At 43.3% G+C, this 14192-nt stretch overlaps 1 protein-coding gene across 1 annotated transcript; it reads right to left on the bottom strand.

Moving 5' to 3' along the window:
- Nucleotides 1-237: 237 nt before the first annotated feature.
- On the bottom strand, nt 238-13902 carry PRDM14 (PR/SET domain 14). Its single transcript, XM_069465615.1, has 7 exons — nt 13164-13902; nt 12169-12222; nt 11922-12079; nt 10622-10883; nt 6831-7033; nt 2949-3050; nt 238-465 (listed from the first exon to the last, which is right to left on the bottom strand). Exons 1-7 carry the CDS (start codon nt 13900-13902, stop codon nt 238-240), a joined length of 1746 nt encoding a protein of 581 aa, XP_069321716.1.
- Between the last annotated feature and the right edge of the window lie 290 nt (nt 13903-14192).

The raw sequence follows: 14192 nt of genomic DNA, 5'->3' as shown, positions 1-14192 counted from the left end.
CATAGGAGGATCACTTGAGCTCAGCAGTTTGAGGTTGCAGTGAGCTATGATGACACCACTGCATTCTAGCCCAGGTAACAGAGACTTTTTGTCTCAAAAAAAAAAAAAAAAAAAAGGAAGAAAGAAAGAAAGAACAGGTGATGGCTAGAAATAGTACAATTGGGGGTCCAAGGCAAATAGTAGAGAAACGAGAGAATTTGAGTCCTTAATTTCCACACTGTCCTCACACTCTGAGGGCTAGTTGTCTCCATGAAGCTTCATGTGTGAGTGGAACGTTTCTTGATCTGGGAAGGTCTTCCCACAGATGCCACAAGAGCCGTACTCATCCTCCTTGTGTGAACGTCGGACATGGCTGTCGTGGGCAGCGTGGGAGGCAAAAGATTTACCACAGTGCTTGCATTTGAAGGGCTTCTCCCCGGAGTGCTGCCTAATATGTGTGCGGAGTATGCTGGAGGCGGAAAATTTCTTCAAAGAACAGAAAGCACAAGAAAAACCAACTTCATGAGCTGGACAATGAACTAAACAAAGGGGTCAATGTCATTGTTATTGATACTTATAGATGAGCCTTGGATTTGAAGGCTATAGAGCACTCACGGTGGTCAGCAGTAGCCTTAATCAGAAAGGACTTGACTGACTTGCCCTTCTGGCTGGTTGTGAGTTGCACCGTGATATTGGAGCAGCGGTTCTCCAGTGATTATCATCACCTGGATGTCTCGTTAAAAATGCAGATCACCAGCCCTGCCCCAGAGAATGTGACCCAGTAGATCTGACATGAAACTCAGGAGACTGCATTTAAACAAGCAATTCTAATGCAGGTGGTCCCAGGACCACACTGTAAGACAAATGACCTTAAAAGAAGACACCAATACTGTCCTACATCTTTGCATAAGTCAATACCTTGCTGGTTTTCTTCTTTTTTAAATAGTGTCCCTCAATGGTGCATCTTACAATCCCGTAATACAACATTACAGCCAGGATATTGACACTGACATAGTCAAGATACAGAATATTTTCCTTACAAGAATCCTTCATGTTGCCCTTTCATAGCCATGCCAAGTTCCCTTTTGCTTCCAATTCTTTCTTAAGCTGAGACCGTTACTAATTTGTTCTCCATTTGTATATCATTTCAAGGATGTTATATGAATGGAATCATACAGTATATAACCTAGGATTTGCTTTTTTCATCATAATTCTCTGGAGATTCATCCAGGTTGTGTGTTTTTGTTGCCGAGTAGCCTTCAGCAGTACATGGAAGCGCAACAGACTGCTTCACTCACCTCCTGAAGGACATCTGGGTTGTCCCCAGTTTTTGGCTGTTATGAATGAAGCTGCTGTAAACATTTGTGTACAGGTTTTTTTGTGAACGTATGAGATTTCACATCTCTGGGATAAATGCCCAGGAGAGCAATTGCTGAGTCATTTGGTAAATACAAATTTAGTTTTTAAAGAAACTACTGAATTGTTTTCCTGAGTGGCTGTAACATTTAAGATTTCTGAGTCCTTTACTGTTTTTACATATCTTTTCTAGGCCACTTCTTCTCTTTCTCTTATTTATAACCTTTCCCTTCATTCACTTCAATACTATTTTCTGACTTGTCACTTTGAGGCAGTATGTTAGATAGAAGTAAATAACTTCCTTTTTGGGCCCACTGAAAAACACCAGGTTAAACTGGAGGGCAGCACTCAACAATGGGGTGTCTGGAGGCACCTCCACCTGCGGCAGCAGGACCTTTCAGATTGGCACGTGGGGAGCTGGGTCACTGCTCTGTAAGGAAGGAAGGCCACCCAGGCATGGCCAGTCTTCCAGTGGAGTAACTGGAGTCCAGTATGTCAGCCATAATGCCAAATCACCAATTTATGTGATTTAGCTCAGGGAATCCACCATCCTCACATTAGCTAGAAGTGCAAGGTGAGGACTGGGTTTAGAGCTCCAGAAATAGGATGGTTTGCCTTTGCTCTGGAAATTCCATTTCCACGTCCTGAGCATTCATTCTGTCTGGACAGACTGCTTTTTCATACAAATCTATGGTCCTTTCCTTTGGTTCGTGCTAAGTTCATGTAGTTTAGTTATGGCTCAGCCCTGTTTTTCTATGTTGATTATTTTCATTCTATGAACATATACTTTTTTGGAAGTACCAGTTTCCCTAAGCCTGGTAGACTCAATGTTTTATTCCTTTTTGGGAGGTTTAGAAGTCCCCCCAAGACAGCCTATACTACTTGTATGGTTTCATTGTAAAATGTGTAAATGACTCACTGATAGAAACATGTTCTGTCACCCCCAGAGCTCTCCAATAGGACTTTCTGCAACGATGGAAGCTTTCTGTATCTGTGCTGTCCAATTTGGGCGTCACTGGCCACGTGTAGCCACTGAGCTCTTAAAATGCGGTGAGTGCAACTAAGAACTGAATTTCCAATTTTATTTCATTTTTATTAATTCAAACAGCCACATACAGTTAATGGCCAACTATGCTTTGGACAGCATAGATGTGCGTCACCAAAACAGGACATGAAGTATTTTGGTATAATACTTCTACAGCATGGTCAAACTATTGTCCCTATTACAGCAACCCCTAACCGTGTATGAACATTTGTCTCTCCATTTTTATAACTATATTCTGTATAACATAGATTAGATGCCACTTTCCCAGTGTCCCTCTAGAAAGTTAGATCAGCAGCACACTCCCAATTTAAGTCTTCACAGATTAAAGTAGTAATAATAGTAGCTAACATTTCAGTAGTACTCACGTTATGCCAGCTTGGCAACAGGGGTCATATGTGATCCTGTTTAGCAAACTTGAGTGTATTTGAGGGTGGAAGTGAGGATTGGGCTGATATTTGACTAACATTTACCAAGAACTCATTATAAGCTGAGCTTATGCTTCAAGTTCATACCCCTGGATACCCAAGCAGAGCTCAAGACAGATCACTTAAAAGGAGGTGCCATTTACCTTGGTACAATACATACACTGGTAAGGTCTCTCTCCAGAGTGGACTCTCATGTGTTTCCTCAGAGTCGAAGACTGGGTGAAACGTTTCCCACATGTAGAACACTAAGGTGAAAAAGGAAAACATAGTTGAAATCATGTCTTCCCCTAGCAAGTCCATTACAACATTGCGTTTACCTGGGGGTGAGAGGAGAGCTCTCGTATTTATTTTGCATATGTCTGTAGGTGTCAGATCGCCCTCCCCAGGCTGAGGGTCTACCCGAGACAATAGAAAGTCATCCCGGGAGTACACTGAAGAATCAGGCAGCATGGGGTCTGGTCAAGACCCTGCCCAATGCTGTCACAAATGCTCATGTGGTGACTTTAGGTAATTCACAGAACATCTTTGGCTGTCAGTTTCTTCATATCTGAAATGTGGGACCTGAACAGGATTGTGGTAATGTGTGGTCTGAATTAGTCCTGCTCTGTCAACAAGTAGCTGGGTGACCACAGCAAATCAGTTAAAGTTGGAATCTTTGTTTCCCAGTCTTCCTTGTGGGCAAAATACCTGCTCTGCCTTCCTCACAGGGGAGTAAATTCCAAGTACTGTGCAATTTACTTAGCAAGTACTTTTGGAGTGTACCTACTGTCCGCTCCACACTCTGCTAGAAACCAGGAGCTGAAAACCCAGTGGGGAGGGTGATAACTATGCAAACCAAAATGGTGCTACAGTGTGACAGACAATTGTACCTACAAGAAAACGTTAAAATTTGGGGGGGGAGGGGCGGGTCCAGTGGGATCATGTGGCAGCTGTGGACAATTCCTGTCATTTCTCCATAGTCTTTCTCAGGCATTCCACACCAGGTGAAGGAAGCTACTAGAGTGACACAACCAACGAGAGGTTGCCAGGGATAAACAGAAAGCCTTTGGTTTTGACATCATTTTTAAATAAATTACATTCACTAAAAACGAAAAACAACTTTCCTCTGAGAAAGGTTTCCATGCTTCCATGCCCTGCTCCCCAGATGCATTTACGGGCAGACAAGAGAGCAGGTCTTTTTAGATGGTGGGATTTGGGGTGGATCTTAAGTCTTCTCTAACTTGTCTGTACTACTTGAAGTTTTAATAATGAACATCTATTATCTTTACTAAAACAAACAAAAAAATCATATAGAGTTAATATTGCCAAAAGATCAATTATAAAAGGATAGCAATTAGAAAAAGAAACTGTTCTTGGAAATTAAAAACAAAACAAGAACCAGAAAAAATGGGGGTGGGATAAGAAAATTCCTTTGAGCTTAGGATTTGCACCTCCAGATTGAAAGAGTCCACTGAGTACAAAATAGCAGTGGGCAGTGGGAAGGGAAATGACATCCAGTTTGACACTTTCTGATAAAATTTCAGAACTCCAAAGACAAAGAACAATTTCCACAAAGAAGAAAATGGATTATTTACAAATTTTGACCTAAAAAATCTATACATACCCAGTAAAGCTCTCAATGAAGTGTGCAAGTAAAATATCCCCAGACAAAGAAGGATTCAGAAAAATTTTCACCATGTACTCTTAAAAACAATTACTTTGAAGATATACTCCAGTAATGCAATAAAGAATCCAAAAGAGGCCAGGTACAGTGGTTCACACTTACAATCCTAACACTCTAGCAGGCTCAGGTGGAAGGATCACTTGAGGTCAGGAGTTCAAGACCATCCTGAGCAAGAGTGAGATCCTATCTCTACTAAAAATATAAAAAATTGGCCGGGCATGGTGGCACGTGCCTGTAGTCCCAGCTACTAGGGAGGCTGAGGCAGGAGGATCACTTGAGCCCAGGAGGTTGAGGTTGCTGTGAGCTAGGCTGATGCTGTGGCACTCGCCTGGGCAACAGAGTGAGATTCTGTCTCAAAAAAAAAAAGAAGGAGAAGAATTTTATCAAGTAAAAACATAAAAATCATTCTTCACTCTCAATCACATTCCTAGAACTACAGTTAACAGTTTAATATGTTTCATTTCAAATGTTTTTTCACTTATACATAAAACTTTATCTTTTTTTTTTTTTTTTTTTTTTTGAGACAGAGTGTCGCTTTGTTGCCCTGGCTAGAGTGAGTGCCGTGGCATCAGCCTAGCTCACAGCAACCTCAAACTCCTGGGCTTAAGCAATTCTACTGCCTCAGCCTCCCGAGTAGCTGGGACTACAGGCATGTGCCACCATGCCCGGCTAATTTTTTCTATATATATCTTTAGTTGGCCAGATAATTTCTTTATATTTTTAGTAGAGACGGGGTCTCGCTCTTGCTCAGACTGTTCTCAAACTCCTGACCTTGAGTGATCCACCCGCCTCGGCCTCCCAGAGTGCTAGGATTACAGGCGTGAGCCACCGCGCCCGGCCAACTTATACATAAAACTTTATACACAACAAACATAAGCCATTCTTCCACATGGGCCTCCCAAAGAGCTGGGATTACAGGTGTGAGCCACCGTGTCTGGCCAATGAGCCATAATTTATATAATCATTTCTGTGTTGATGAAAGTGCAGTCTCTTAACTTTTCACTATCAGAATGTTGGATAGTTTAACTTTTTACTTTTGTCAGTCTAATAGGCAAGAAATAACTTTACTGTCTTATTATTTTAAAATCCTTTGAGAATTACACAAATAATACATGATAATTATAAGAGCACTGAAACTTTACAGGAATATATAATATAGTGACTGAATGTGATTTTTCTAAAAGCTTGGGAAGGGAGAGATAAAGACAATTTCATGACCATTACTCTCAGTTTTGTTTTTTTTTTTTTTTGAGACAGAGTCTCACTCTGTTGCCCAGGCTAGAGTGAGTGCCGTGGCATCAGCCTAGCTCACAGCAACCTCAAACTCCTGAGCTCAAGCGATCCTCCTGTCTCAGCCTCCTGAGTAGCTGGGACTACAGGCATGCACCACCATGCCCGGCTAATTTTTTTTTATATATATTTTTAGCTGTCCATATCATTTCTTTCTATTTTTTAGTAGAGCTGGGGTCTCGCTCTTGCTCAGGCTGGTCTCGAACTCCTGAGCTCAAACGATCCGCCCACCTCGGCCTCCCAGAGTGCTAGGATTACAGGCGTGAGCCACCGCGCCCGGCCTACTCTCAGTTTTTAAATGAGGAAAACCGGAGCTCAAGGTTGTAGCTTCCGCTGGTAATGTCCACATGTCCACAGGGCTGGAGTCGAGCAAGAATCCCTCTGTGCCCAAGTCTCCTCCTCTTTCTCTCTTTTTTCTTAAAGGGCTGGAGAGTGCCCGAGGGTCTCGAACTGCTTTGCCTCCAGAGAGGTTGGCTAGAACACTGTTGAAGGAACTGCTGAGCTAAACTCCTCTTTCTAATTAAGCCCAAGGGTATTTTGTACATTTTTGCACCAAGCCTGGCAGAGCGACCAGGTGTCTGAAACAACAGAAAATGACTCCCTGATGTCATCATTGACTTTCTTCCTTACAAAATTCCTGGCCTGCCCTAGAAGCCTTCCATTCTTTGGACCATGCCTCAATACGGTTCAGTTACCTAAGGCCACATGCAGGTTCTTTCCTGCCTAGAACGGCTCAACCCTTTCCCCACGCATCCGAGTCTGCCTCCAGTATGAATCAGATGCCCCATTTGTGCCTCTAGACTCGGCTCCAGACCACCTCCTCTATGCACCTTTCATAACCCAAGCACCTGGGAAGCAGGGGACACGCCTTCCTTCATGACCCTCCTCTGCCTGGTACACCCACCCTAACACATGTGTTACTGCAGCTATTCATGTCTGCCTCTCCCTGTCCTTCAGGGAGGTGGTCCTGTCTAGCATCATTTCCATACATCTAGAACCTAGAGTCTCTCACCGTGTGTTCAGGAGTTTGGAACCGGAGTGTGACAGTGCCCTTGTCCCTCCTCGTGCTTACCTGGTGAGGCCTGTGCTTCTCGTGGACGTGACGGATGTGGATCCGGAGCCGGCCCCGCTTCTCAAAGGATCGTTTGCAGAGAGAACAGGGAAATTTCCTATCACCCTTGTCCACACAGGGGGTGTACTTGATGTGCTTGTCTCTGTAGTATTCGTAGGTAAACATTCTCCCACATCTTTCGCACGGAAAGCCATCTGCAGACTCTATGGAACACCGCAAACACAGTGGCCTTTTCAGTTATTTCCGTCCTTTTTACTTCCTCCAAGAGGATTTTTAAAAAAACCTTTTATTACAGAAAATTTAAACATATATCAAAGTGAAAATAATAGAGTGTAATAAATCTTCATGTGCCCGACACCAAGCTTTGATGGTGACCAACTCAGCCAATTTTGTTTTCATTTATAGCTTCTCTCTCCATAAGGGATTATTTTAACATTAATTCATCATTTGATTCATAAATACCTCAAACTCTAATCTTTAGAAGATAGCATCTTTTTAAAAAGCATAGGCATAATGTCATTGTCATAGTTAATACTTATATACATACATATATATTTAATTACTTTATGGTCAGTTAGTTCAAATTAGGGTTCAAGTCCACATGTTGTACATTGTTGTTACATCTCTTAAATATCTTAATCCCTAGGCTCTCCTTCCCTTGTTTCCTGAAATGTATTTGTTGAAGAAACCCTTCTCCCAGCCCAATTTTAGAGCAGTTCAACCCTATAGTTCTTGACCACATTCCTGCCTGGCAGTTACGAGGTTAATACACTGAGGCATGAGGCTAATACACCGAGGCACACCTACTTTCCTTTAAAATTAGCTTGAACTACAAGTTCAAAGCGGTCACCACCCCCTTCTCCCCAGCTAACTTTCTAGGCTTCCCAGTGCTGTTCCATCTAACCCCATTTATGAAGCTCCAGGCACCCTCTTAGTTTATAGTTTACTGCTCTAAACTTTAGAGAAAGATTCCAGAGCTAGAATCTTCATGTATAGAGTGAAAACATTTTGGCTTCCCTAATACACAGGGTTACTGTGATGATGAATTGAATTCTAACACTTATTGAGTCCTACCAATGTGAGTGACACCATCACTGAGTGACAGGCAAGACTGAGAAAGGTAAATCTGTTGTGATCAATGGAGGAGGGAGGAAGAGAGAGGTTAGAGAGGGCGCAGCTAGACTCTAGCAAAGAAGGTCCCAGGTCCAGCGGTGTCTATGTGTTGGGGGAAGGAAGGATAAGAGAGGCTACCTACAAAAGCATCCCTGCTGAGGACACTCGGGATTCCAGGAGGTAAAGTAGCTTTGACTATGAATGCACCACTGAGATCTCATTGTTTGCCCCTGGGGAGGGAGAAGAGCCAGGAGTGAGTCTATGCAAGAGTCTCTAGACAGAAATCTTTTTAGCACCAGCACAGCAGGGAAACTGTCCATCAGGGGCTTTGTTAGTTGACAACTACATCCCAGGCACATTAACAGGTGGCTAAGGAAACAAACCATTCATTAAGTAAACAACCAGGAAGGCAACTGCCAACCCCAGCCTACCCCAGGCCCATCCCAGGCCCAGCTATGTCTATCACTTTCATTGAGGTGCTAATACTCTCAGAATCCCCTTGCTGGGACAGTTTTTGCACAGAACTAGAATTTTCATTGGTCAGAAATACCTGGCCTTCCTGCTTCCTGGGGTGGGAAGAGAAGATCAGAGAGTTTACAAATCAAAGCTCTAAAGCACACCAAAATTCAGAATAAGGGCTCCATAGTGAAAGCGACATTCCTAATTAGAGTTCAACTGTCTACATTTTCTGCTCAGGACTTTGGAAATTTATCTTTACCTAATCTTATCTCGTTCCCTATCCATCCTCCTCCCCCATCTCTTCACACTTCCACACCCCAACACACACACACACACACACACACAGGCACGCACCCTCAGCAGCATGCTAGCATATTCAAATAACTCACTTATATCAGACTCTTCACTTAAGACCTTAAAAGTTTTTGAGAAAAACAAACAAACAAAAAAAAAAAACCATTTCTTTTGAGAGGGGAGAGGAATTTTTGTTTTTCTTTTTTTCTTTTTTCTTTATCATATCCAAACCATTCATATTAACAAAAAACAAATGAATTCTTCCACAATTCTTCCCAACAAAATAAGTTGTTTATAAGTTCCTGTCTACATGTTGTCCAAAATTCATGTCATCTTAACAATGCTGTAAGCATCAGATATCACTTGGTTGAGAATTGGAGCACAGCTAACTGCACACTGGGGTTTTCCCTGTTGCTTGTTATGACTGTAATCTCCGCTAGCTGCATACGATTCCATGCTAATAATATACAGGTTGACTAGCCCTTACCCAAAAGTCTTGGGACCAAAAGTGTTTCAGATTTTTTTCCCATTTGGGGATATTTCATATACATAGTGAGATATCTTGGGGTTGGGATCCAAGTGTAAACACAAAATTCATCTATGTTTCCTATACACCTTATACACATGGCCTGAAGGTAATTTTATTGAATATTTTAAATAATTTTTCACATGAAACAAAGTTTGTGTTAAGTACTTAACTATTTTCCACTTGTGGTGTCATGTTGGTGCTCAGACAGTTTTGCATTTTAGAGCATTTTGGACTAGGGACACTCAACCTGTAGCATCATTTTCTTAACAGTTATCCTACTATTGCGCATTTAGGTTGTTTGTGATTTTCACTAATATGAGTGGTGCTATAGTAAAAATCCTTGTGGACAAAGCTCTTTCCTTTTGGACTATTTCTTAGTGATAGATTTCCAGAAGAGTATTACTGAAACATCAGAGGTTATGAATGTTTTAAGAGTCTGGGGGCGGGAAATAAAAAAAAAAGAGTCTGATGCATAATGGTAAATAATTTCTCAAAAAGACAATGATTACATTTTGTGTCTCTTTAGCAAATACATGTTTCACTTTTATTTCAAAAGCAGTTGGGACATTTTGGCAAGTGACCAAAAAAGGCTTAAACTTGGTCTGGTGCCGAATATGAGACCAGACCACAGAGAATCCCACCATCTTGCCCTCACTCCCACCTCCACCTACGTCCCCCCACTCCTACACCACCCACCTGTCCGGGGAGCAGGAAGATTGTTCACAAGATCCTGGGGGATTCATATCCACCTTAAAGCCTGAGAATGAGAGTCTAGCTCAACGTTTCTCAAACTCGCCAGAGACCCATAGTAAGAAATATATTTTATAGTTGACACCCAGCATACACACATGTACTCATTGGAAATAAAAACTTCACAAAACAATGCGTACTCTTACATAAGTGATTCCCATCAATATTTTCCATTCTACTTTATTCTAATTCTCTCTCTTTTTTCTTTAATGCTGGTCTCGACCACTAAATTGATTTCCCGCCCTATTAACATATTGCAACCCTGCAACCCACCATTTGAAAAACGCTACTGTAGTGCTATGGCTTCATCAGCTGTGTTAGCCTGGGCAGAGATGAATCACAAACTGGTTCAGTTCACCTACAGTAGAAGTTACATCCATTTATTTCACTTTTCCTTTATTCTTGGGGAGGGGTGAGGGGGAAGAAGAAAAGGTGTTCTTGTGGATAGAGGCAGATTCAGCAGCTTTGGAAAGATGAGGACACTTTCCTTCATCTGGGCAATGCCCCCCTGGTTAGAGACACTCTCTGCTAGTCTCCTGCAGCAGCGTTTGGAAGGGAGGGGTGCCACAAGGAGGGTTTGTGGAAAAGAGCCCAGTCCTTCTATAAGAGGATGCCCTTGCTGGGTGACGCACAGGCGTACACTTGCCTTCAGATGGCTCCTTCCTGGGCTCTGGGAGTTGAAGGCCAGTGGGAATATCCAGAAATTTGTCATAGCAGTCTCCATACCACACAAGGAGCTCTTGGTTCTGGTGGATCTCTTTGTAGCTCTCGTAAAATATATGCCCTTGACACTGCACAGCAACTAGGTTCTGCTCTTTGGGGAAGCGGGCACAGTTGACATAGGACATCCAATTCCGAGTACTTCCATTTCCGTCTATAAAGTGGCTCAAATGATCATCTTCAAAGATCTAAATGAAATAAGACATGAAGTTTGCACTGTACTTTTTTTTTGCCTTATCTATAAATTTATTAAAACTTAAAACCCAAATCTCACACTTGAGTCCACCACATAGATTTCCACATTATTACAAGTAGCATATGTAGATTTACTAGCTTAAGGACATCCCTGTAGATGACGTGACATATTAATATTTTTAAAGATTCTTACTTTTATCATTTTCTTCATTCACAAATTTCAATAGTGAACACATGCTAATTTCATAAGCAGAGGTTTAGAAAAATAAAGAGGTTATGTTTAATTCCACAATTTATAGACAACTAATTAGTTTTGTATTTTATCCCCACTAAGTTTCCAAGCATATTGATAGAGCCATAATTTATTTCTTTTTATGCTGCTGGTAATGTCGCTGTCTCCAATGTTCTGTTATTATAAAGAACCTCATGATTAGCATCTTTCACGTGGCCTGGATTTCAGAATCTTTTCCTAAACTATATTCCTAGAAGTAGAAATTCAGGACCAAGAGATTTTGGACATTTTAAGGTATCTGATACATTCTGACAAATATTTTTCTCCTGCTTGTAATAAACTGCAGTCCCACCAGCATGTCCCTGTACACTATCACTAGAACTTGAGTATCAGTTTTTAAAAATCCTTGAGTAGTTTTACAGATGAATAATATTGAATTTTAAAATTTGTTTTTTTATTCTCTTTAGCATACTTTCAGCATCCTATAATATCTAAAGCATTTGGTTTTATTTGTAAATGTGACACAGTGTATTAATTCTTTAAATGTATATTCCATGGCTAATCTCCAGACTAAAATGACTTAAGGCACCACAAACATACAGAATTCACGCTATGCTCATGGAGTGAACACCTACCATTCCTTCCTTTTACAAACAACACGAATAGCAGGTATCTGCCCTCCATGTCCCCTCTGCATGTCCTCTCCCTCTGACCAGGACTCTCCCAGAGCAGCAAAAGCCAAGATTTCCCCAGCCAATCTCCCTTCCCACTTTCAGCAGCTCCACCAAAACATACTTACCTCCCACATCAGAGAATTGTCTCCATAGGTCTTGACTTCACTGGCGTTGACCACTGTACCTTGAAAGGGCCCAAACCTCATTCCTTTGGCAATAAAACTACTGCAGAACACCCCAAAGTGTGGCACTTCCCCAAACATCGTCTTCATGAGGCAGAGACCTAGGGGAAACCCAGGGCAGGAAAAGCGAATGAGGAAAGTGACTTTGCATTAGTTGAGAGAAAGAGATCAAGCAAGGAGTCCTGCTTACCTTCTGGAAGTTGAAGGGAGTCTTTATCCAGAGTGTGAGGAAGAGAATCAGATCCTAGGAAAAGGCAGGGTTAAATTTTTTTTCACTAAAAATGTATCATGGCCGGGCATGGTGGCTCATGCCTGTAATCCTAGCACTCTGGGAGGCCGAGGCGGATTGTTTGAGCTCAAGAGTTCGAAACCAGCCTGAGCAAGAGTGAGACCCCGTCTCTACTAAAAAATAGAAAGAAATTATATGGACAGCTAAAAATATATAGAAAAAATTAGCCGGGCATGGTGGCTCATGCCTGTAGTCCTAGCTACTTGGGAGCCTGAGGCAGGAGGATTGCTTGAGCCCAGGAGTTTGAGGTTGCTGTGAGCTAGGCTGATGACACGGCACTCTACCAGGGTGACAGATTGGGACTCTGCCTCAAAGAAAAATGTATCATGAAACGTTTTTATAAGGCATTTTCCTCCTCAACTCCCTAAAGGTAACCATCAGCCTGAGTTTGATATTTATCTGTTCTTTATTATTTTTCCTGCTTCTTTTACCTGAGCTTTTCATATACAATTTTATCTAGAACTATTCTCATTTGGGACTCAGAACAACTTTTTGCAAGGATGTGTAATTAAACCCCATCTGGAAAATTTAAGAAACTTGAGAATCAGAGCTAATACTTGACCAAGGTCAAGGCAGATGGCTGTACTGAGAGTCTAAGTGTGAACTGTATGAGAATGTCATAGAGATACCTTGCACATCCAGTAGAATCTGATCCCAGGTGACAAGACCATCGCATGAACCATTTCTCTCCTGGTCCTCAACTCTCACTAAAATCAACCTTAGGAGTCATGCAGTTAAGCAGGGCCTCAGAAGTGAGCTTAGACTCCCCAGGCTCTGATGGAGGCACACCAGCCCCCTGCCCTGACTTAGAGCCACCTGGAAGTGCCTCATCCCGACTCCTGCTCCCACTCTACTGCCATCCAACCCGGCTCCCAGATGGTGTGGACTCCCTTTACCAGCGCTGTCCGTCGGGACCAGGAGGCCAGAAATCGCATGGTGCAGGCTGGCCGGGTGCTCCAGGCTGGGCGCGACCCCATACAGAACCAAGTGCAGGTCCTTCTCGGTGAAGTGAAAACGACCAGGCGACTTTCCCTCCGGGTTGGAGGATTTGGGATCATCCTCAGACCGCTTGCTGGGTGAGCAAGATAACTGGGAGGTGTTCAGCCCCTCAGGTAACCCGGAAGCATCCACTGGAGATGGTGAAATGACCGTTTCAGATCTGCACCACTGGCCACTGGCGCTGCGGCCACCAACGGGACCCAAATCTTCACTGCTAGTACCCACGTACTCGCGGCTGCTGTTGAGAAAATGCGGAAACTCCCTGGGGAGGTGGGGAAACTGGTAATATGGTGGTGACTTGTCGTACCAGGGCAGATCGTAGAGCGGCTCCCTCTGCAGAGCCAGATCCGGGTTCAGGACGGGAGGTGCCGTCGGAAAGGCGAAGCGGGGCATGGCCGGGGCAGCTGACACCGCGGCCTTCAGTTGCCGAAAGGGTTGGAAATCCTCTTCCTCGGTGGTCACAGGGCTTCTGTAGTGGTCATAGGTCGCGAAATACGTGCAGTAAGCAGCCAGCAGCTGGCGGCTGCTCTCGGGCAGGTGGCATACCTTGTCCTGAGGCCCGGCCTCACCTGGCCGCGGTAGAGCAGTCCCTGGCCACGGCGGTAGAGCCGTCCCCGGCCACAGCGGTAGAGCCATCCCCGGCCACAGCGCTCCGCCGCTCTGCGGAAAAGCAGGGACCGTATGGGGTCGCGCCGACCTCCCCCTCCCCAGCCAGCCCCAGGTCGAAGGGAACTGGATAAACTTCCCAATTCGATCCCTCAAGCCCTATCCCACAATAAAAACAAAACAAAACAAAACAAACAAACAAAAAGAAATAAAAACAAACAGAAAAAGCCCCAAACGAAAATCTGCCAGGATCCCGCCCGACTCCAAGTTCCTGGTTAGTGTCGCCTTCGCCTTCCCTCTCTGAGCACACCTTGACCAAA

The sequence above is a fragment of the Eulemur rufifrons genome, chromosome 3 (genome assembly GCF_041146395.1).
Source record: "Eulemur rufifrons isolate Redbay chromosome 3, OSU_ERuf_1, whole genome shotgun sequence".
Lineage (NCBI taxonomy): Eukaryota > Metazoa > Chordata > Mammalia > Primates > Lemuridae > Eulemur > Eulemur rufifrons.
Note: the sequence above shows the minus strand (reverse complement) of the source record. Positions and strands in the feature narration are given on the sequence as shown.

Coding starts and splice junctions, on each gene's coding strand:
- PRDM14 (XM_069465615.1), bottom strand. CDS start 13,902: ATGGCTCTACCGCTGTGGCCGGGGACGGCTCTACCGCCGTGGCCAGGG. Junction 12,223..13,163: donor GGTCCCGACGGACAGCGCTG/GTAAAGGGAGTC, acceptor GCCTTTTCCTAG/GATCTGATTCTCTTCCTCAC. Junction 3,051..6,830: donor AGAAGCACAGGCCTCACCAG/GTAAGCACGAGG, acceptor TTTTCACCTTAG/TGTTCTACATGTGGGAAACG.